Source organism: Crinia signifera, chromosome 7 (genome assembly GCF_055691185.1).
Source record: "Crinia signifera chromosome 7, ASM5569118v1, whole genome shotgun sequence".
In the NCBI taxonomy this organism is placed as follows: Eukaryota; Metazoa; Chordata; class Amphibia; order Anura; family Myobatrachidae; genus Crinia; species Crinia signifera.
Window position 1 is genome coordinate 158,028,650 of NC_139223.1, and position 22,922 is coordinate 158,051,571.

At 44.9% G+C, this 22,922-nt stretch overlaps 1 protein-coding gene across 3 annotated transcripts in view; it reads right to left on the reverse strand.

The window, feature by feature from the left end:
- Positions 1 to 22,922, reverse strand: part of CARF (calcium responsive transcription factor) — a 120,422-nt gene that overhangs the window by 50,272 nt on the left and 47,228 nt on the right. For all 3 annotated transcript variants that reach the window (XM_083154081.1, XM_083154082.1, XM_083154080.1), the window contains exons 6-7: positions 20,692 to 20,776; positions 2,618 to 2,807 (exon numbers count right to left, since the gene is read on the reverse strand). In XM_083154081.1, the coding sequence (XP_083010207.1) occupies positions 2,618 to 2,807; positions 20,692 to 20,776 (275 nt within the window). The remainder of the gene's footprint in view (positions 1 to 2,617; positions 2,808 to 20,691; positions 20,777 to 22,922) is intronic.

Genomic DNA, 22,922 nt, shown 5'->3' on the forward strand with positions numbered 1-22,922 from the left:
TACAGGCTGGGAGGTACGCCACCCCCACCACCAACTTGGAGGAAGCACCACAAGGGTTACCACCAAATCACATCTACATCCATACTTTTGGGCCCAAAAAGCAGGACTGACCACTCTGCAAAACAAGGTGACGTCATTTAACAATATCTTTCCGGACGCAGCATTTTAACCCTTTTTTTATATAGTTGTATCATACAATTTTTTCTTTATCAATTCATTATTGAGTGTGTTTATGTATTAATAAATGTACACACCTTTATTTTTATTATCTTGCTCCTGTCATCAATTCAGCGCAGCCTACATTCTGTTTACTTATGCTTTTATATAGGCTGACGCTCCCTTTTTTGGTTGCTGCTTGGCAAGACAACACATACAGGCGCCCCATCAGGTACATCTGTACCTGTTCCCATAAGCATCATGGAGAGATAGGGATATAGAGACGAAATTGTCTCAAGCAGAAATGAGATGGATATATATTTTAAAAATTGTATCCCCTAGTGGAAGAATTTAAATGTTTTTTTTATATATTTTTTTTAAATAAAAATATTTTAAAAATATTTTATGTATTCAAGGTGCCATATATACACTGCTAAAAATAATAAAGGGAACACTTAAACAACACAATGTAACTTCAAGTCAACCACACTTCTGTGACATCACACTGTCCACTTTTAGGAAGCAACACTGACTGACAATCAATTTCGCATGATATTGTGCAAATGGAATAGACAACAGGTGGAAATTATAGGCAATTAGCGAGACCCCCCAATAAACGAGATGTTCTGCAGGTGGCGACCACAGACCACTTCTCAGCTCCTATGCTTTCTGGCTGATGTTTTGGTCACTTTGAAAGCTGGCGGTGCTGTCACTCTAGTGGTAGCATAAGACGGAGTCTACAACCCACACAAGTGGCTCAGGTAGTGCAGCTCGTCGAGGATGGCACATCAATGCGAGCTGTGGCAAGAAGGTTTGCTGTGTCTGTCAGTGTAGTGTCCAGAGCATGGAGGCACTACCAGGAGACAGGCCAGTTCATCAGGAGACATGGACGAGGCCGTAGGAGGGCAACAACCCAGCAGCAGGACCGCTACCTCAACCTTTGTGCAAGGAGGAACAGGAGGAGCACTGCCAGAGCCCTGCAAAATAACCTCCAGCAGGCCACAAATGTGCATGTGTCTGCTCAAACGGTCAGAAACAGACTCCATGAGGGTGGTATGAGGGCCCAACGTCCACAGGTGGGGGTTGTGCTTACAGCCCAACACTGTGCAGGATGTTTGGCATTTGCCAGAGAACACCAAGATTGGGAAATTTGCCACTGGCGCCCGGTGCTCTTCATAGATGAAAGCAGGTTCACACTGAGCACATGTGACAGACGTGACAGAGTCTGGAGACGCCAAGGAGAACATTCTGCTGCCTGCAACATCCTCCAGGGGTGGCATTTCTTTGGGGGGCGCACAGCCCTCCATGTGCTCGCCAGTGGTAGCCTCACTGCCATTAGGTACCGACATGAGATCCTCAGACCCCTTGTGAGACCATATGCTGGTGCGGTTGGCCCTGGGTTCCTCCTAATGCAAGACAATGCTAGACCTCATGTGGCTGGCGTGTGTCAGCAGTTCCTGCAAGATGAAGGCATTGATGCTATAGACTGGCCCGCCCGTTCCCCAGACCTGAATCCAATTGAGCACATCTGGGACATCATGTCTTGCTCCATCCACCACAGACTGTCCAGGAGTTGGCGGATGCTTTAGTCCAGGTCTGGGAGGAGATCCCTCAAGAGACCATCCGCCCCAACATCAGGAGCATGCCCAGGCGTTGTAGGGAGGTCATACAGGCACGTGGAGGCCACACACACTACTGAGCCTCAATTTGTCTTGTTTTAAGGACATTACATAAAATCAGCCTGTAGTGTGTTTTTCCACTTTCATTTTGAGTGTGACTCCAAATCCAGACCTCCATGGGTTAACAAATTTGATTTCCATTGGACATTTTTGTGTGATTTTGTTGTCAGTACATTCAATTATGTAAAGAACAAAGTATTTAATAAGAATATTTCATTTATTCAGATCTAGGATGTGTTATGTTAGTTTTTCCTTTATTTTTTTTGAGCAGTGTATATATATATATATATATATATATATATATATATATATATATATATATATATATATATATATATAGTACATTATGTACAGCGCTCCTGTGTCAGGTGCAGCAATAACACTATTATAGTACATTATGTACAGTGCTCTGGCATAAGGTGTAGCAATAACACAAGCATAGTAAATTATGTACAGCGCTCTGGTGTCAATTACAGCAATAACACAAGTGTAGTACATTATGTACAGCGCTCTGGTATCAGTTAAAGCAATAACACAAGTGTAGTACATTATGTACAGCGCTCTGGTATCAGTTAAAGCAATAACACAAGTGTAGTACATTATGTACAGAACTTCGATGTCAGGTACAGCAATTAGACTACCATAGTACATTATGTAGGGTGCTCTGGCATCAGTTACAGGAATGACACAAGCATAGTACATTATGTACAGCGCTCCCTTGTCAGATACAGCAATGATACAAGCCTGCAGGGGAAATGTATAGGACCCTGAAAATAATGTACCTGCATTCACAAATGGGATTCCATCGTACGGCACATACTGCGACTTCCACATTAACCGCGTTGCAGGCTTGGCAGGACTGGGAGACTGTCGGGTTCCCCACACACTCATTGTCTGCTGCTTGTGAAGGCCTAAGATGTTCATCAGCTCCGCCTCACTCAGACAGTACCCACGGTACGAGTCTCCAATTTTCTGCACGGGGAGGATAATAAATGCTCTTACTGTAATGGGCGCATGCACGTGATACGCAATAGATAATCTATCTTCTATACCATGCCACACAATAGGCAATAGATAAATTAAAGTCTCACATTATTTCACCATTTAGAGAAAATATTTCTGTATAAAAATAGATCTGATTTCAGCATTAAATAAACAAATTATTGTATCAATTAGTACCCTTTTTACACGGCCGCAAAAAAACGGGTCATCGGCGGGTCTGACCCGGTCATCGGCGGTGTAAATGGGTCACGCCGTGTCCCTTTACATGGGACTTCTACTCATCAGCCTCCGCTGCTATCTGCTATACTCTGCAGACAGCAGCGGCGGCAGTGGAGGAGGTGAATGGATGCCTGTGTGCAGCATCCATTCACCTCCCAGATGAGGGGGGGTGGGGGGGAGGGTGCACGGGGGCTGTCCAGCAGATTACCTTAGTGCTGGGCTTGCCCCCAGCGCAGCGGTCTGGGTGTCGGCGGCGGCGATCGCAACCGCCTTTGCCAGGTGGAGGCTTGCGGCAGTGTAAAAGGTAACAAACGCTAGGTTGCACCCAGGTTGAAGCTGGGTCCAAAAACCCAGGTGCGACCCGGCATTTTGGTATAAAAGTGGTATTAGTTTTATTTATTTTTTGCAACATATGTTTATGGATGGTACATTTAGGAACAAACAGGTATTATATCAAGAATGAGATAGAATACAAAAGTATACATAATATACCTGTGGTTGTACAATAAAAAAGGGGGTATTATTTAAGGACACAAGCCCCCCACGAACCTGTTACTAACCCTGTATCTCATCCCAAATATGAGAGAAAAAAGAAGAAACATTTTGAAATCCTCATAGTACCTTGCAATACTATGGGGTAAATCCTATTAACTGGAAAGGGTGCGAAGTGCCCATGCCATGGCGTGTTCTTACCAACAACGGCACTCGATCGGACGCCATTTGCTGACTAATTTCAGCCCGAATTTGAACACAATTTTTGGAGGCTTATGGGGCAGAGATGATATGCACACCCACAGAGAGAGAAAGAGAGAGAGGGGGGGGGGGGGGTGAGAGAGGGAGGAAGGAAGGGGGAGAGAGAGAGTGAGGAAGGGGGAAAGACAGAGGGAGTGAGAGGGGGGAGAGAGAGAAAGGGAGAGAGGGAGGGAAAGAGAGGGGGAGATAGAGGGGGAGAGAGGGAGAAAGAGAGGGAGGGAGAGAGAGAGAGGGAGAGAACCGGAGGGAGAGAGGGAGGGAGAGAAGGAGGGAGAGAAAGGGATAGAGAGAGAAAGGGATAGAGGGAGGTAGAGAGAGAGGGAGGGAGAGAGAGGGAGGGAGGGGGGAGAGAGAGAGAGAGAGAGAGAGGGAGGGAAAGAACAGGAGGGAGAGAAAGGGATAGAGAGAGGGAGAGAAAGGGGTAGAGAGAGAGAGAGGGAGGGAGAGGGAGTGAGGGGGAAAGAGAGGGAGTGAGGGGGAAAGAGAGGGAGGGAGGGGAGAGGGAGGGAGGGGGAGGGAGGGGGAGAGGGAGGGGGGGAGGGAGGGGGAGAGGGAGGGAGGGGGAGAGGGGGAGGGAGGGAGGGAGGGGGAGGAGGAGGGAGAGGGAGGGAGGGGGAGAGAGAGGAAGGGAGGGGGAGAGAGAGGAAGGGAGGGGGAGAGAGAGAGGGAGGGATGGAGAGAGAGAGGGAGGGAGTAAGGGAGAGAGAGAGGGAGGGAGAGCGAGAGAGAGCGGGAGAGAGAGGGAGGGAGGGAGTGAGAGGGAGGGAGAGAGAGAGGGAGGGAGAGAGAGAGGGAGGGAGGGAGGAAGAGAGGGAGAGAGGGAGGGAGGGGAAGAGGGAGGGAGAGAGGGAGGGAGGGGGAGGGGGAGAGGGAGGGGGAAAGAGAGGGAGGGAGAGAGAGAGAGGGAGGGAGAGAGGGAGAGAGAGGGAGGGAGAGAGGGAGAGAGAGAGAGAGAGAGGGAGAGAGAGAGGAAGAGAGAGAGAGAGAGAGAGAGAGGGAGAGAGGGAGAGAGGGAGAGAGGGAGGGAGAGAGGGAGAGAGGGAGAGAGGGAGAGAGGGAGAGAGGGAGGGAGAGAGAGAGAGAGAGAGAGAGAGAGAGAGAGAGAGAGGAGGGGACCATGAACTTGTGAATTTGAACTGCCATTGAGTAAGTGCCATTTTTAAGTGTAGAGTTATATCCAAGAAGGAGTGGTGTGTTTAGAAGGTGAATTGTGGGATTAATCTGAGGGGATTGTTTAAATTGTGTTTTTTTCTGCTCAGAATAATTGCTGCAGGAGGGAGTGTGGGAGTGGTTATCTGCTCAGGTGGGTAGCTGATTAGTATCAGCAGTATAAAAACAGCAGGGGGCAAGTGAATGTAATGAACTTGTGAATTTGAACTGCCATTTAGTAAGTGCTTACTTAAAGACCAGTTTATCACACAAACGGTAGAAGCTCCAACTCGTAATGAGGCATTATTGAATTTGGTTTTAACAAATAACATAGATTTAGTTTCAAATACAAAAGTAATTGAACACCTAGGGAACAGTGACCACAATATGGTTTCACTGGAAATCAACTTCAGTAAATTACATCATAAAGGATCGGCAAAAATACTAAACTTCAGAAAAGCTAATTTCGAATTATTCAGAGAAGCCCTAAAAAGAATTGTGTGGGAAACAGTTTTTGAGGGGTTTTAGAAAGATAGGTGGAAATCCTACAGCGCAAGCTGCTGGGTGTATAGTAAAGGATGCCAAGAGGGAACACCAACCCTCTGGAAATAGAGCTACAAGAAAAAGGGGGATGGCCCTTCACCAATCACTCAGCGCTAAATAAATATAACTTTCCTGATTTGATTGTTCAGGTCCAATTTCTTTATGTAGAAATCTGAATAGGAGAAATAAAACACAACTTCTCCCTAGTGTAATACTGTAGTATTAAGTGGAATGATTAATCAGATGACTGAATACTGCACAATATTAGAGCAATAATGATTTTCGGGGAATTCCCCCTTTCTAGGTACTCACACTTTCAGTGTGTACAACAGGCGTGTCACAGGTTCTTTGATCCTCTCATTTGGTGATATAGGACTCCACTCTGATTAAAAAATGGATCCTTTATTACAATAAGTTACAAGTGTACAATATAAAAAGTGCAATCTCTGTACTCATCTGTAAGGTTAGGGAAGTCCAGCAGGCAAGGTGGAAAATCAGCATAAAACGGGGCCCCGTTCCAGTGCTCCTGCGGTATTCCTTCTCCCACCAGATGAGGTCCAAAGGGGTTGCTACAGTAGAGTCTGCCAACGCGTTTCGATCATAACATTGATCTTTTTCAAGGTGACTCTAACCATGCTCCTAATGGGGTTTAAATACCCCTCCTAATCCCTCCATACATTTCTCATTGGTAGATATAATTAAACATGTATAACGATAACATTCGCATTGTAATGACTCCTTGTGTTATATCATATCCATGTTACCGGCTTCTATGTTCTCTACATCACTTCCTGTGATGTAACCAAAAGGCTTTACCCGGAAATGTGATATCGTCGCTGACTCATTTCCGCCTCCGTCTGCATCTATGTGTTTACTAATGAATCTCGTTTCTCCCGCCATCTTTGTACTCCCTTCTGTTCTATAGCGGTGTCGTCCCGGTGGCCATCTTGCTGCTCCTTTTCGGCTGATGACTCGATAAATGAGCGGCCATCTTTATCCTCTTCTAGAATCTAACCGCCATCTTGGTCCTCCTTAAGATGTATTTACCGCGCAGTTGGTCCTTATATTTATTTGATGGTCCATTAATAAGGCTTTATGTAGATACCGTTTTCCTCGTAATATTTAATCAATGTCCTGTAAATAGCGATGTTAGTTCTATTTATTTGGTACTCCTAAAATAACGGCGGCCATCTTTGTGCTCCCAATACGATCCTTATTAAGATCCTTTATGGTGGCCATCTTTGTACTCCCTTATTGAATGGATTAGTAGTCTCTGGATGTTGTGAGAGATTTTAAAGGGAGCTCCTTATAGCAAGTGGTCTGAAATACATTAATAAATAGTAGCAGCATAGTATATGGCTCATTTAAAAACATATCAATAAAACCATGCTAAAAAACGATATTTAAAAATAGAAAGTGTGCATGAAATTAAAAAAGTGGGTTCACCCTGTGACTTTATAAAAACCATTTTATTTCAAAGTCTCTATTCAGTCCATCAGGTTCTAAAGTTTTGTAATTAAATATGAACTCCATTTCTTTTTGTGCCAGTCTTTTAAGAATACCTTTGTTCCTTTCAGTGGTGGTCATAAGTTTCAATCCCCAAAATCCTCTCACATGATCGGTAGAGCAGTTGTGGAATTTTTTAAAATGGGTAGCCAATGGGTGAGTTTCAATTCCCTTTTTAATATTTCTGAAGTGCTCAGATATTCTAGTTTTTAGGGGTCTGGTAGTCCTGCCGATATACCATTTGTTGCATGAGCATTCAACTCCATAAATAACATTGGCAGTATTGCATGTCATGAATTCACTAATTTTATGCTCTTGCCCATTAATATTCAATTTCTCTGTTTTGGATGTGTTACCTCTTGATGAGGTGTTTTTGCAATTGATGCACATACCACATCGGTAGAAGCCCTTAGACCTATTGTAGCTTTTCCTTACTCTGTCTCCCATGTGTAGACTACTGGTTAATTTGTTTTTGAGATTGTCGGACTTCCTGTAAATGTACTTAGGTCTACTGGGTAACATTTTGCCAATTATAGGGTCCTTTTTTAATACTGGCCAGTGTTTGTTCATGATTTTTTCTATTTCTTTATGTTGTGTATTGAACTTAGTAATGAACGCCCATTGGAGGTCTTTATTTTTTTCTTCTTCCATCTTTGGTTTTGGATGGAGTAATTCTTTACGTTCCACAATTTTAGCATCCTCTAATCCTTTTTGCACAATATTCTCTTCATATCCACAAGCCAAAAATGAAGATTTCATGGTTTGTGCCTGTTCATTAAAAGTGCTAACATTAGTGCAGTTGCGTTTCAATCTCTTAAATTGACCACCCGGGATATTGGTGAGCCAATTTTTATGATGACAACTTTTAGCATTGATATATGCCGCTGAGTCCGTTGGTTTTTGGAAGGTTTTAGTGCAGATCTTGTTATTTTCTACATTTCTATGTAGAAAATAACAAGATCTGCACTAAAACCTTCCAAAAACCAACGGACTCAGCGGCATATATCAATGCTAAAAGTTGTCATCATAAAAATTGGCTCACCAATATCCCGGGTGGTCAATTTAAGAGATTGAAACGCAACTGCACTAATGTTAGCACTTTTAATGAACAGGCACAAACCATGAAATCTTCATTTTTGGCTTGTGGATATGAAGAGAATATTGTGCAAAAAGGATTAGAGGATGCTAAAATTGTGGAACGTAAAGAATTACTCCATCCAAAACCAAAGATGGAAGAAGAAAAAAATAAAGACCTCCAATGGGCGTTCATTACTAAGTTCAATACACAACATAAAGAAATAGAAAAAATCATGAACAAACACTGGCCAGTATTAAAAAAGGACCCTATAATTGGCAAAATGTTACCCAGTAGACCTAAGTACATTTACAGGAAGTCCGACAATCTCAAAAACAAATTAACCAGTAGTCTACACATGGGAGACAGAGTAAGGAAAAGCTACAATAGGTCTAAGGGCTTCTACCGATGTGGTATGTGCATCAATTGCAAAAACACCTCATCAAGAGGTAACACATCCAAAACAGAGAAATTGAATATTAATGGGCAAGAGCATAAAATTAGTGAATTCATGACATGCAATACTGCCAATGTTATTTATGGAGTTGAATGCTCATGCAACAAATGGTATATCGGCAGGACTACCAGACCCCTAAAAACTAGAATATCTGAGCACTTCAGAAATATTAAAAAGGGAATTGAAACTCACCCATTGGCTACCCATTTTAAAAAATTCCACAACTGCTCTACCGATCATGTGAGAGGATTTTGGGGATTGAAACTTATGACCACCACTGAAAGGAACAAAGGTATTCTTAAAAGACTGGCACAAAAAGAAATGGAGTTCATATTTAATTACAAAACTTTAGAACCTGATGGACTGAATAGAGACTTTGAAATAAAATGGTTTTTATAAAGTCACAGGGTGAACCCACTTTTTTAATTTCCTGCACACTTTCTATTTTTAAATATCGTTTTTTAGCATGGTTTTATTGATATGTTTTTAAATGAGCCATATACTATGCTGCTACTATTTATTAATGTATTTCAGACCACTTGCTATAAGGAGCTCCCTTTAAAATCTCTCACAACATCCAGAGACTACTAATCCATTCAATAAGGGAGTACAAAGATGGCCACCATAAAGGATCTTAATAAGGATCGTATTGGGAGCACAAAGATGGCCGCCGTTATTTTAGGAGTACCAAATAAATAGAACTAACATCGCTATTTACAGGACATTGATTAAATATTACGAGGAAAACGGTATCTACATAAAGCCTTATTAATGGACCATCAAATAAATATAAGGACCAACTGCGCGGTAAATACATCTTAAGGAGGACCAAGATGGCGGTTAGATTCTAGAAGAGGATAAAGATGGCCGCTCATTTATCGAGTCATCAGCCGAAAAGGAGCAGCAAGATGGCCACCGGGACGACACCGCTATAGAACAGAAGGGAGTACAAAGATGGCGGGAGAAACGAGATTCATTAGTAAACACATAGATGCAGACGGAGGCGGAAATGAGTCAGCGACGATATCACATTTCCGGGTAAAGCCTTTTGGTTACATCACAGGAAGTGATGTAGAGAACATAGAAGCCGGTAACATGGATATGATATAACACAAGGAGTCATTACAATGCGAATGTTATCGTTATACATGTTTAATTATATCTACCAATGAGAAATGTATGGAGGGATTAGGAGGGGTATTTAAACCCCATTAGGAGCATGGTTAGAGTCACCTTGAAAAAAGGGGATTTTGATTACCTACCGGTAAATCCTTTTCTCGTAGTCCGTAGGGTATACTGGGGTTCAGGTAGACAATGGGGTATAGATGGGTCCAAAGGAGCCGGTGCACTTTAATAAAAATTAACATCCTGTGTGCTGGCTCCTCCCCTCTATGCCCCCTCCCACAGCCCAGTTTAGAAAACTGTGCCCGAAGGAGACGGTCATACTAAGAGAGGAGGAATAACTTTAACTTTAACTACCAACAGCATAGCACTGACGAAACCAGTCAGTCAAACACGCCAAACAGTAGAACGAAGCACAGAGGTGGGAGCCCAGTATACCCTACGGACTACGAGAAAAGGATTTACCGGTAGGTAATCAAAATCCCCTTTTCTCTAACGTCCTAGGGTATACTGGGGTTCAGGTAGACAATGGGGACGTCCCAAAGCTCCCACAACGGGCGGGAGAGTGCTGAGGTCCCTGTAACACTGAGTTTCCAAACTGTAGATCCTCTGAAGCCAGAGTATCAAACTTGTAAAACCTTACAAATGTATTGTTTCCCGACCAGGTGGCTGCTCTACACAACTGTAGTAATGAGGTCCCCCGAGCAGCCGCCCACGAGGCACTCACCGACCTGGTAGAGTGAGCGGATATGGAGGCCGGAGCAGGAATAGAGGCCTGCGAATAGGCCATCTGAATGGTTAATCTAATCCATCTGGCGATGGACTGCTTTGTCGCTGGACATCCTATCTTTCTAGCATCATATAGGATGAAGAGAGTATCAGACTTCCTTGTACGAGCTGTTCGAGAAACGTAAGTCCTCAAAGCTCTAACCACATCCAAAGCCTTAGGTGTGGAAGAACCAGTAGAAACCGATGGCACCACAATGGGCTGGTTAATATGAAAAGCCGAGACCACCTTCGGGAGGAACTTCGGCCCTGTACGCAACTCAGCCCTGTCTGCATGAAAAATTAGGTATGGGCTTCTGCAAGAGAGTGCGCTCAGCTCGGAGACTCTTCTACCAGATGCTAATGCCAATAACAGAACCGTTTTCCATGTAAGGAACTTTATTTCTGCTGTCTTCAAAGGCTCGAACCATGATGATTGAAGAAATTCCAAAACTAGGTTTAGATCCCAAGGCGCCACCGGACTTTTGAAGGGTGGTTGGATGTGTAAGACCCCCTTGATGAAGGTCTGCACCTCTGGGAGAGTCGCCAACTGTCTTTGAAAAAATATAGACAGCGCAGAAATTTGGACCTTGATGGAACCCAGCCTAAGGCCCAGATCAACCCCAGCCTGTAAAAACCTAAGGAATCTTCCTAATTTGAATTCCGAAGGAGGATATTTATGGCCTTCACACCAAGAGACATACCGCTTCCAGATTCTGTAGTAATGCTTTGAAGTGACTACTTTTCTAGCCTGGAGCATAGTTGGAATAACGGCACTTGGGATGCCTTTTCTTGCTAGGATTTCCCTTTCAATCTCCACGCCATTAAATTTAGCCGACGTAAGTCGTGATAAATGAACGGCCCTTGCTGTAGAAGGTCTGTTCGGTGTGGCAGAGGCCAAGGGTCTTCCAGAGACAGGGACAGAAGGTCCGCAAACCAGGTCCTGCGCGGCCAATATGGGGCAATGAAGATCACCAGAACCCTTTCCCGTTTTATCCTTTTGAGAATTCTCGGGATCAATGGGATGGGAGGAAACAGGTAAATGAAACTGAAGGGCCATGGCGCCGTCAGTGCGTCCACCGACACTGCTAGAGGATCCCGCGTTCGGGAGCAATATCTCGGCAGTTTCTTGTTCATTTGTGAGGCCATCATATCTGCCTGAGGGCACCCCCACCTGTCCACCAGCATTTGAAATATCTGGGGGTGTAGACTCCACTCCCCTGGGTGCAGGGTGTGTCTGCTGAGATAATCCGCTAGTGAGTTTTGTACTCCCGGAATGAAGATGGCCGATATGGCTTCTGCGTGGCTTTCCGCCCACCTTAGAATTTTTGCCGCTTCTCTCATGGCAGACCTGCTTTTTGTGCCCCCTTGGCGGTTTATATATGCCACTGCCGTGACATTGTCCGATTGGACTTGAACTGGCTTTCCTCTCAGCAGATCGGAGGCCTGTATTAAGGCCTGGTGTATTGCTCTTAGTTCTAAGATGTTTATGGGAAGAGAGGCCTCCTGCTCTGACCATAGACCCTGGAAGTGAACTCCCTGAGTTACTGCTCCCCAACCCTTCAAGCTGGCATCTGTTGTTAGGAGTACCCATGGGTAAAATCCGAACCTCCTTCCCACTAGCAGGTTGGATGACTTCAGCCACCACAGAAGAGAGACTCTTGTTTCCGATGACAGAGTGACTAGGGAGTGCATGTGGAGATGAGACCCCGTCCACTTGTTTAAGAGGTCCAGTTGGAATAGTCCTCGCATGGAAGCGTCCGTAGGGAATCGCTTCGTATGCTGCTACCATCCTCCCGAGTAGTTGTATGCAGGAGTGGACAGATATCCTGCGCGGTTTCAGAACCAACCGCACCATCTTTTGGATTGCCAGAACCTTCTCCGTTGGCAGGAAGACCTTCTGCGCCACCGTATCTAGTATCATCCCTAGGAAAAGAAGTCTTTGAGATGGTACTAGCTGCGACTTCTTTAGATTCAGTATCCATCCGTGGGTTGACAGGATCCTGGAGGTGGTGCTGACACTCTCCTCCAGTAACTCTCTGGTAGGGGCCTTTATTAAAAGGTCGTCCAGGTATGGCACAATATTCACTCCGGCCCGGCGGAGTAGATGCATCATCTCTGCCATGACCTTCGTGAATATCCGAGGGGCTGTAGACAGGCCAAAAGGTAAAGCCCTGAACTGGTAGTGGTCGTTTAGGATCGTGAAGCGAAGATAGGCCTGATGTGGCGGCCATATCGGGATGTGAAGGTAGGCATCCTTTATGTCTAACGACACCAGGAATTCCCTTTCCTCCAATCCCGAAATGACCGCCCTCAAGGACTCCATCTTGAACTTGAAGGTCTTGAGATGCATGTTCAGAAACCGAAGATTCAGTATAGGTCTTACCGAACCGTCTGGTTTGGGCACGACGAATACGTTGGAGTAGTATCCCTTCCCCCTGAGATGGGTAGGTACCGGAATTACCACAGCCTGATCTATTAGTTTCCGAACCGCCTCCAGAAGGTTCCTTTGAGATTCCTGTGAAGCTGGTAAGGCTGATTTGAAGAATTTTTGAGGCGGGGTAGAGGCAAACTCTATTCTGTATCCTTGAGACACTATTTCTAGCACCCAAGGGTCCAGGGCAGACGCCCGCCAAACCGGACTGAAATGAAGTAAACGTGCTCCCACTGGAATGTCCCCCCCCTGAGGAAGGGAACCGTCATGCTGAGGGCTTTTCCTGAGTGGAGGTGTGAGCCTGCTCGGGCAGGACTGCTGACTGGGTTCTGCGGGACTTGCCCCTAGTGCCTCTGACTGCATTTGAGGCTCCACGGCCTCTGGACCTGAACCTCGCGGTCCGAAAGGACTGCAAGGAGGGCCCTGAATAATTTCTCCGCGGGGGTGGAGGGGCAGACGGCAAGTAAGTGGACTTTCCAGCAGTTGCCTGTGAAATCCACTTATTTAGTTCTTCACCAAATAGAGCCTCCCCGGTGAAAGGTAAGGCCTCTACACCCCTCTTAGACTCTGGGTCGGCCGCCCATTGTCGTAACCATAAGACTCTGCGGGCGGAAACAGACATAGTGTTTGTCTGAGCTGCCACTACTCCAATCTCTTTTAATGCTTCACATAAAAAATCTGCAGATTCCTGGATATGTCTCAAAAGAGTCAGCATATCCACTTGAGGGTTATCCTCTTGTAAATCAGCCTGAATTGCCTCAGCCCATTTGCTAATGGCCTTGGTTATCCAACAACCTGCAATAACTGGTCTCTGAGTTGCCCCAGATGCCACATAGATAGCCTTTAATGTGGTTTCCAACTTTCTATCTGCTGGGTCCTTTAAAGAGACTGCCCCAGGGACTGGGAGCACTATCTTTTTAGAGAGCCTGGATACAGATGTATCCACTGCCGGTGGGGTCTCCCACAGCTTTCTATCCTCAGACGGGAAAGGAAAAATAGATAAGAACCTTTTAGGCACCTGAAATCTCTTTTCTGGGTGAGCCCAAGACTGTTGAAATTTCCTGTTAAGCTCTGTAGAGACAGGAAAGGTGGCAGAGGATTTTTCTTTTGTAGAGAAAAACATTAGTTCTGTCTGTTCCTCTTCCTTATCAGGGAGATTTAGGACCTCTCTTATTGCAAAGATGAGAGCATCCACCCCTTGAGAGTGAGATTCCTCAACTACCTCAGGAATCTCTACCTCATCATCTTCTAACTCCTCATCATCATCATCATCTGTACCCAGCAAAGCAGGCAAAGAACGCTTTTGAGGAAGAAGCTTAGGTGGTTTTTGAGCAGCAGGTGTAGCTCTAAGATCAGCCACAGACCTCTGTAAGTCATGTCTCTCCTGTCTAGCCACAGCTAATTCAGAAGAGATGGAAGACATCATTCCCTTAATAGAATCTAACCAAGCAGGTTCCTGGCTGCTAGTACCCTGCTCAGGTGAAATACAGTTATCACACACAAGAGACCCCTCCACTAAGGGGGTGAATTTTGCATGGCATGACTGACACACAGACTTCTTCCCTGCCATGCTGTCGGGTATATAATGCTTATATATATATATATAAATATAACTATACCAACACCCGCAGAGCAACTGTAACTTCCCCAAGCAGTGAGAAGGGACAGAGAGGGAGAGCCAGCACACAAGCCCTTAGCTGGGCGTTAGTTAGGCACCCGGGCTAACAATAAACGCAGTTTGGTCCTATAGAGGACACAAGTGTGGCACTTAGTAGCACCCACGGACCCCCACAACCCCACTGTGTTACCAGTCTGTTGTACGGTCTCTGCTGCGTCCTCGCGGTGCTCTCAGCAAGCGGTAATGGCGCCGGCTGCTGCTGCTCTTTCGCGCTCTCCGGGAGGCTCCGCCCCCAACATGGCGCGTCTGTGTAAAATACACGCCGCCGCGGCCAGAAGAATCCCCTTAGCGGGAGACCTATTACCGCTGTACCGACACTCTGATGGGGCGGCGGGCTGAAGGTGTGCTCGTCAGTCCTTAATGACTGCGGTAACATCACCGTCCGGGTCAAACCCCGGCAGCAGGACACGGACCATTAACCCTGTAAGAGGTTGGTGCCGTGTCCCTCCATCAGGACAGCAGTAAGCACAGCTTGCTGCAAAATAAAATTAAAAATAAAAATAAGAAAAAACTCTGGAGCTCCAGAGTGTGCTACCGGCCCGTAGGGCACTTTTTTCTAAACTGGGCTGTGGGAGGGGGCATAGAGGGGAGGAGCCAGCACACAGGATGTTAATTTTTATTAAAGTGCACCGGCTCCTTTGGACCCATCTATACCCCATTGTCTACCTGAACCCCAGTATACCCTAGGACGTTAGAGAAAGATCAATGTTATGATCGAAACGCGTTGGCAGACTCTACTGTAGCAACCCCTTTGGACCTCATCTGGTGGGAGAAGGAATACCGCAGGAGCACTGGAACGGGGCCCCGTTTTATGCTGATTTTCCACCTTGCCTGCTGGACTTCCCTAACCTTACAGATGAGTACAGAGATTGCACTTTTTATATTGTACACTTGTAACTTATTGTAATAAAGGATCCATTTTTTAATCAGAGTGGAGTCCTATATCACCAAATGAGAGGATCAAAGAACCTGTGACACGCCTGTTGTACACACTGAAAGTGTGAGTACCTAGAAAGGGGGAATTCCCCGAAAATCATTATTGCTCTAATATTGTGCAGTATTCAGTCATCTGATTAATCATTCCACTTAATACTACAGTATTACACTAGGGAGAAGTTGTGTTTTATTTCTCCTATTCAGATTTCTACATAAAGAAATTGGACCTGAACAATCAAATCAGGAAAGTTATATTTATTTAGCGCTGAGTGATTGGTGAAGGGCCATCCCCCTTTTTCTTGTAGTTTTTGAGGGGGTAAATGCTGAGGAAATGTGGGATACTCTAAAAAATGTACTCGAATCATTAACTATTAAATACATTCCTAAAGTAACTAAGGGTAAATTCAATAAAAAAAAGCCACCATGGTTGGAAAAAAAAGTTAGGTCAGCAATCAACTATAAAACAAGAGCATTTAAATTCTATAAAGATAACTTAAATGAGGAGGCGTTCACCAAATACAAAGAATCAAACAAAATTTGCAAAGGGGCAATCAAACTAGCTAAAAGGGATTATGAAGAGCGCATAGCCACTGAAAGCAAAACCAACCCCAAGAAGTTTTTCAAATACATAAATAGTAAACGTATAATTAAGGACAACATAGGCCCACTAACCGATATCAATGTAAAAAGTTTTACAGAGACCAAGGGAAAATCAGAACTGTTAAATGAGTTCTTCTCATCAGTGTTTACTAAGGGAGAGCAGACTGTGGAACGCACACATACCACAAATGGGATGAACAAGCCGGACCTCAATATTGAATTCTCTGTACTTATGTATTATCTGGGCTCCCATGTTAAATGCACCCCATTTTTTCATACCCCTACTACGCATGCAGTTGATTTTATATAGTGTGGCGAGCGCAGCGAGCCACCGTGCCCGAAGCGTGGCGAGCGGACACGTTCTCATAAGAAAAACGGGAGCCCAGATATTACATAAGTACCGAATTCGAGGAAATAATATTGAGGCTCAGCAAAATCAAAACAAACAAATCACCTGGGCCCGATGGGATTCATCCTAGGGTACTAATGGAATTAAGGGAGGAATTAGCTTCCCCTCTACATTATATCTTTGATAATTCACTATCATCAGGAAAGGTACCTGATTCCTACTAGATTCCTTTCTAGTAGAAAAAAGGGTGGGTACTTGTTTCCTAGCACGGCCACACCGATTTACATCGGGGTGGTCGTGTCGGAAAAATCGGGTCGATCGCATCGCATGCGATTTGGTCGCATGCGATGCGATCGACGCGACCGACCGATTTTGGACCCGATTTTTTTTTTTTAATGAAATGTAAATCGGGTCCCTGGGACCCGATTTTACATTGGATTAAATGTAAAATATTCCCAACCCCCCCAAATGTCACGGCGTACACCCCACCCCACGATAGACGCCAACCCGAAGCGTGGCTAGCGCAGCGAGCCCGCGAGGGGCGGCGGTGCGCGTCCTCCAACCTTTTCATTCCCCTACTATCCACGTCGGCGTGGAGTTGAGAAAAGAATAGTGTGGCGAGCGCAGCGAGCCACCGAGCCCGAAGCGTGGCGAGCGCAGCGAGCCCCGCGAGGGGACGCGGATACCTTCACAGGTAAACGCGTCCCTTCGCGGACTTCACAGGTGTCCGCGTCGCCACGGACACCTGTGAAGCCCGCGAGGGGACGCGTATAACTGTGAAGGTATCCGCTGCGCTCGCCACGCTTCGGGCTCGGTGGCTCGCTGCGCTCGCCACACTATTCTATTCTCAACTCCACGCCGACGTGGATAGTAGGGGAATGAAAAGGTCGGAGGACGCGCACCGCCGCTCCTCGCGGGCTCGCTGAGCTCGCCACGCTTCGGGTTGGCGTCTATCGTGGGGTGACGACGGGGACATCTAAAATGTGAAATGGGTCATATTGGCCCATTTCACATTTTTCACATTTTTTCAGGATTTCAATGTTAAAAAATCTTTTAACATTGAAGCCTATGTAAAAATCGGGGGCATCGCGTCGGGACCTATGTTAATGGTCCCGACCGACGCGATGCCCCCGATATTTTACCTTTCCTGACACGATTTCAATGTTAAAATATTTTTTAACATTGAAGCCATGGGGAAATCGCGGGCATCGCGTCGGTCGCGTCGGGACCATTGTTAACGGTCCCGACCGACGCGATGCCCCCGATATTTTGTCCTAGCCGGCCAAATGGACCTGATTTCAAAGGAAATCGGGTCCATCGTATGGATCGTGTACCTTAACTAAAGGTACACGATCCATAAGATTTGTGGCCGTGCTAGGAAACAAGTACCAAAGGGTGTTTGCCAGTTCATTATATTGGCCCCTGATATATTTGTAAATGTTGAGCATATCCCCCCTTAAACGTCTTTTCTCTAGTGTAAATAGTCCCAAATTGTTTAAACTTTCCTCATAGCTTAAATTCTCCATTCCCCTAATAAGCTTTGTGGCTCTTCTTTGGATTTTTTCTAATTCTACGATGTCCTTTTTATAGTGCGGGGCCCAGAACTGCACTGCGTATTCGAGGTGCGGTCTAAAAAATGATTTGTACAGAGGCATAATTACTTTTGAGTCCCTAGTTTCCATGCCCCTTTTAATACATGCTAGAATTTTGTTGCCCTTTTTTGTTGCTATATTACATTGAGCACTACACCCCAGTTTGTTGTCTATTTGGACTCCTAGATCCTTTTCCAGTACTGATTTACCCAATTCATCCCCGCTTAGGTTATAACTAGCACACTGGTTATGTCTCCCAAGGTGTATGACCTTGCATTTGTTCACATTGAACCTCATCTTCCAATTTTTTGCCCAGTCATATAGATTGTCAAGATCATTTTGAAGCGTGGTGACATCTTCTGATGATTTAATAACTCTGCTCAGTTTTGTATCGTCCGCAAAGATGGATACATTGCTGAGTAACCCCATCCCAATATCGTTAATAAAAATGTTAAATAAAATGGGCCCAAGAACCGAACCCTGTGGCACTCCACTTAGTACTGGTGTCATATTTGATACGGCACTGTTCATGACCACTCTTTGTTCTGTTTGTTCTGTATTACACAGCCAGTTCCCTACCCATCTACAGATATTTGCCCCTAATCCCATGTCCTCCATTTTATTTATCAACCTATTGTGTGGTACTGTGTCGAAGGCTTTAGCAAAATCTAGGAAAATCACATCTACAGCGTTTCCATTATCAAGGTTTTTGCTAACCTTTTCATAGAAACCAAGTAGATTAGTTTGTTATGAACGATTTTTCACAAACCCATGCTGGTTATTACTGAGTAAACAATGAAGGTCTAAATATTCCTGGATACCATCTCTTAAAAATCCTTCAAATAGTTTACCCACGATTGATGTTAAACTAACAGGTCTGTAATTAGCAGGATCCTCCTTTTTTCCTTTTTTGAATAATGGCACTACCTCTGCTATTCTCCAGTCTTTTGGTACCTTTCCTGATGATAGTGAATTATCAAAGATATAATGTAGAGGGGAAGCTAATTCCTCCCTTAATTCCATTACTACCCTAAGATGAATCCCATCGGGCACAGGTGATTTATTTGTTTTGATTTTGCTGAGTCTTAATATTATTTCCTCGGTAGAAAATTCAATATTGAGGTCCGGCTTGTTCATCCCATTTGTGGTATGTGTGCGTTCCACAGTCTGCTCTCCCTTAGTAAACACTGATGAGAAGAACTCATTTAACAGTTCTGCTTTTCCCTTGTCCTCCGTAAAACTTTTTCCATTGATATCTGTTAGTGGGCCTATGTTGTCCTTAATTATACATTTACTATTTATGTATTTTAAAAACTTCTTGGGGTTAGTTTTACTTTCAGTGGCTATGCGCTCTTCATAATCCCTTTTAGCTAGTTTGATTGCGCCTTTGCAAATTTTGTTTGATTCTTTGTATTTGGTGAACGCCTCCTCATTTAAGTTATTTTTATAGAATTTAAACGCTCTTGTTTTATTGTTGACCTAACTTTTTTTTCCAACCATGGTGGCTTTTTTTTATTGAATTTACCCTTAGTTACTTTAGGAATGTATTTAATAGTTAATGATTCGAGTACATTTTTTAGAGTATCCCACATTTCCTCAGCATTTATCCCCTCAAAAACTGTTTCCCACACAATTCTTTTTAGGGCTTCTCTGAATAATTCGAAGTTAGCTTTTCTGAAGTTTAGTATTTTTGTCGATCCTTTATGATGTAATTTACTGAAGTTGATTTCCAGTGAAACCATATTGTGGTCACTGTTCCAATCTGTCTTTAAAATATCAGAACATACTATACAACAAGGGATAAGCTACTATAAACATAGGTTGAACTAGATGGATGCAAGTCTTTATTCAGCCTCACCTACTATGTAACTATGGCCCTTATTCTGGTTGGTGCGGTAATATCCGCGTGCGTTCGGGCCGCCGATGTTTTGTGTCTGCGCATGTGCAGAGGCGTCTCTGCGCATGTGCGAGCGGGGCGTACGGCCAAATCCCGCATGAAATGTGAACACTCCGAACAGGGGGTGGAGAGGGGCGTGAAAGGCTATTTGGGCTCATTACCATATGCATACGCCCCGCGTTTCATGGGCGTTCCCATGCAAACGCTGGGCGTACGCATGGTAATGCGGCCGTGACGCACGTGTAGGGGGCGGACATATGACATCGCCGGATGTCAGCTGCCCGCCCATATCCCTGCTTTTGCACGGACAAATGTCCGTGTGGTCTGAGGTTGCGGGAGCTGGTGGACCATTCGGTCCTGCAGTCGATGAACTGCGACCATCGAATGATGGGGGAGGTTCCCTGAGATGGAGGAGGCGTATTCCATGAAAAATACACGTGCGGTCCGTTCGGCCAGCTTCTTACCGCATTTGGACGGAGTGAGCGATCCGTACGGAAGGCGGGGTTTCGCACGCACGGTCCTGGCCGCATATTCGGATCCGGCCGCACCGATCAGAATAAGGGCCTATGTGAGCAGCAAGCAATGTGCCAGATAGATAGATTAGATGTAGATAGATAGACAAACAGAAAGAGAGGGAGAGAGAAAGAGAGGGAGAGAGAGAGAGAGGGAGAGAATTAAGACCGTGCACGTGAGCAGAAATGCAATGTGCCAGTTAGAATGTCCTATAGAGATGAGGCCAGATGAATGTATGTGTCTATAATCTGCTGGACGGCACTCACCTCACAGCTCCTGAGGCGACGAGCCCAGACGGGAATATTAGGAGGAAGTGGCTGAAGACTTTTCTGAAACTGTTCTGAAGCCGACCTACAGGATACAGTATGAAACGTTCATTCGCAACAAAATGTTATTGAAATTATTACATGGGCAAATAAAACGCAACAAACCTGCACCCCAGCAAGCGTATGGCGCAAGTAAGGAGATCCTGCTGGCACAAAGTGATCAATTAGTGAGCAGCAGACACTGATATATCTCTTCCTAGTGACAGTGACTGGACAGGAAACCTATGTTACATAGCAGGACTGATAGGTCTCTTCCTAGTAACTGGACAGGATACCTATGTCACATAGCAGGACTGATATGTCACCTGTATTCCTAGTGACTGGACAGGATACCTATGTTACATAGCAGTACTGATATTTCCCCTGTATTCCTAGTGACTGCACAGGATATCTTTGTCACATAGCTGGACCGATATGTTCCCTGTATTCCTAGAGACTGGACAGGATACCAATGTTACATAGCAGTACTGATATTTCCCCTGTATTCCTAGTGACTGGACAGGATACCAATGTTACATAGCAGGACTGATATGTTCCCTGTATTCCTAGAGACTGGACAGGATATCTATGTCACATAGCAGGACTGATATGTCACCTGTATTACTAGTGACTGGACAGGATATCTATGTCACATAGCAGGACTGATATGTCACCTGTATTCCTAGTGACTGGACAGGATACCTATGTCACATAGCAGGACTGATATGTCCCCTGTATTCCTAGTGACTGGACAGGATATCTATGTCACATAGCAGGACTGATATGTCACCTGTATTCCTAGTGACAGGATACCTATGTCACATAGCAGTAGTGATATGTCACTTCCTAGTGACTGGACAGGATACCTATGTCACATAGCAGTAGTGATATGTCTCTTCCTAGTGACTGGACAGGATACCTATGTCACATAGCAGTAGTGATATGTCCCCTATTATTCCTAGTGACTGGACAGGATACCTATGTCACATAGCAGGACTGATATGTCTCTTCCTAGTGACTGGACAGGATACCTATGTTACATAGCAGGACCGATATGTCCCCTGTATTCCTAGAGACTGGACAGGATACCTATGTTACATAGCAGTACTGATATTTCCCCTGTATTCCTAGTGACTGGACAGGATACCTATGTCACATAGCAGGACTGATATATCTCTTCCTAGTGACAGTGACTGGACAGGATACCTATGTCACATAGCAGTAGTGATATGTCACCTGTATTCCTAGTGACTGAACAGAATACCTATGTCACATAGCAGGACTGATATGTCTCTTCCTAGTGACTGGACAGGATAACTATGTCACATAGCAGTAGTGATATGTCCCCTATTATTCCTAGTGACTGGACAGGATACCTATGTCACATAGCAGGACTGATATGTCTCTTCCTAGTGACTGGACAGGATACCTATGTCACATAGCAGGACTGATATGTCTCTTCCTAGTGACTGGACAGGATACCTATGTCACATAGCAGGACTGATATGTCTCTTCCTAGTGACTGGACAGGATACCTATGTCACATAGCAGGACTGATATGTCTCTTCCTAGTGACTGGACAGGATACCTATGTCACATAGCAGTAGTGATATGTCCCCTATTATTCCTAGTGACTGGACAGGATACCTATGTCACATAGCAGTACTGATATGTACCCTGTATTAGAAGACTTCTGATGAAACCGCTATACCTTACCCACAGCGGAGAAACGAGTTAAGGGGTATCTGGAAACTTTTGACACTCCTTGGTATTATTGCCCTTGTGGTTCTATGGCACATCGCGGCTGACCTTTGTTCTTTTCAAGAAAACTGCATTGCGGCTACCATCAAGCTCTCACCGCGATCCTCCCGGCGAGTCCACTAGTACGGCGGCTATTTGGAAAGAGAGACGGCCGGCTCGCTCCTTGTCTGCAAAAGGCATCTAGCAGCACAACATCAAGCGGCAGCAGCCGCAGAGGTGAGCTAGAGCCGTCCACAAGAACCAAGTTGGTACTTTGGACATTTTCCAAAAAATAGGGCATTCTCCCTAGCCCTAATTCTTATTCTAAATAAAGCCAACAAAGAAACGTACATAAAGTGGATATATAATTGCCATTAACATAAAGGATCTTAAAACAGCTGCGGATACTTATATCAAGTCCAACTAAGAGTTGCTGCAAAAAATACCATTTC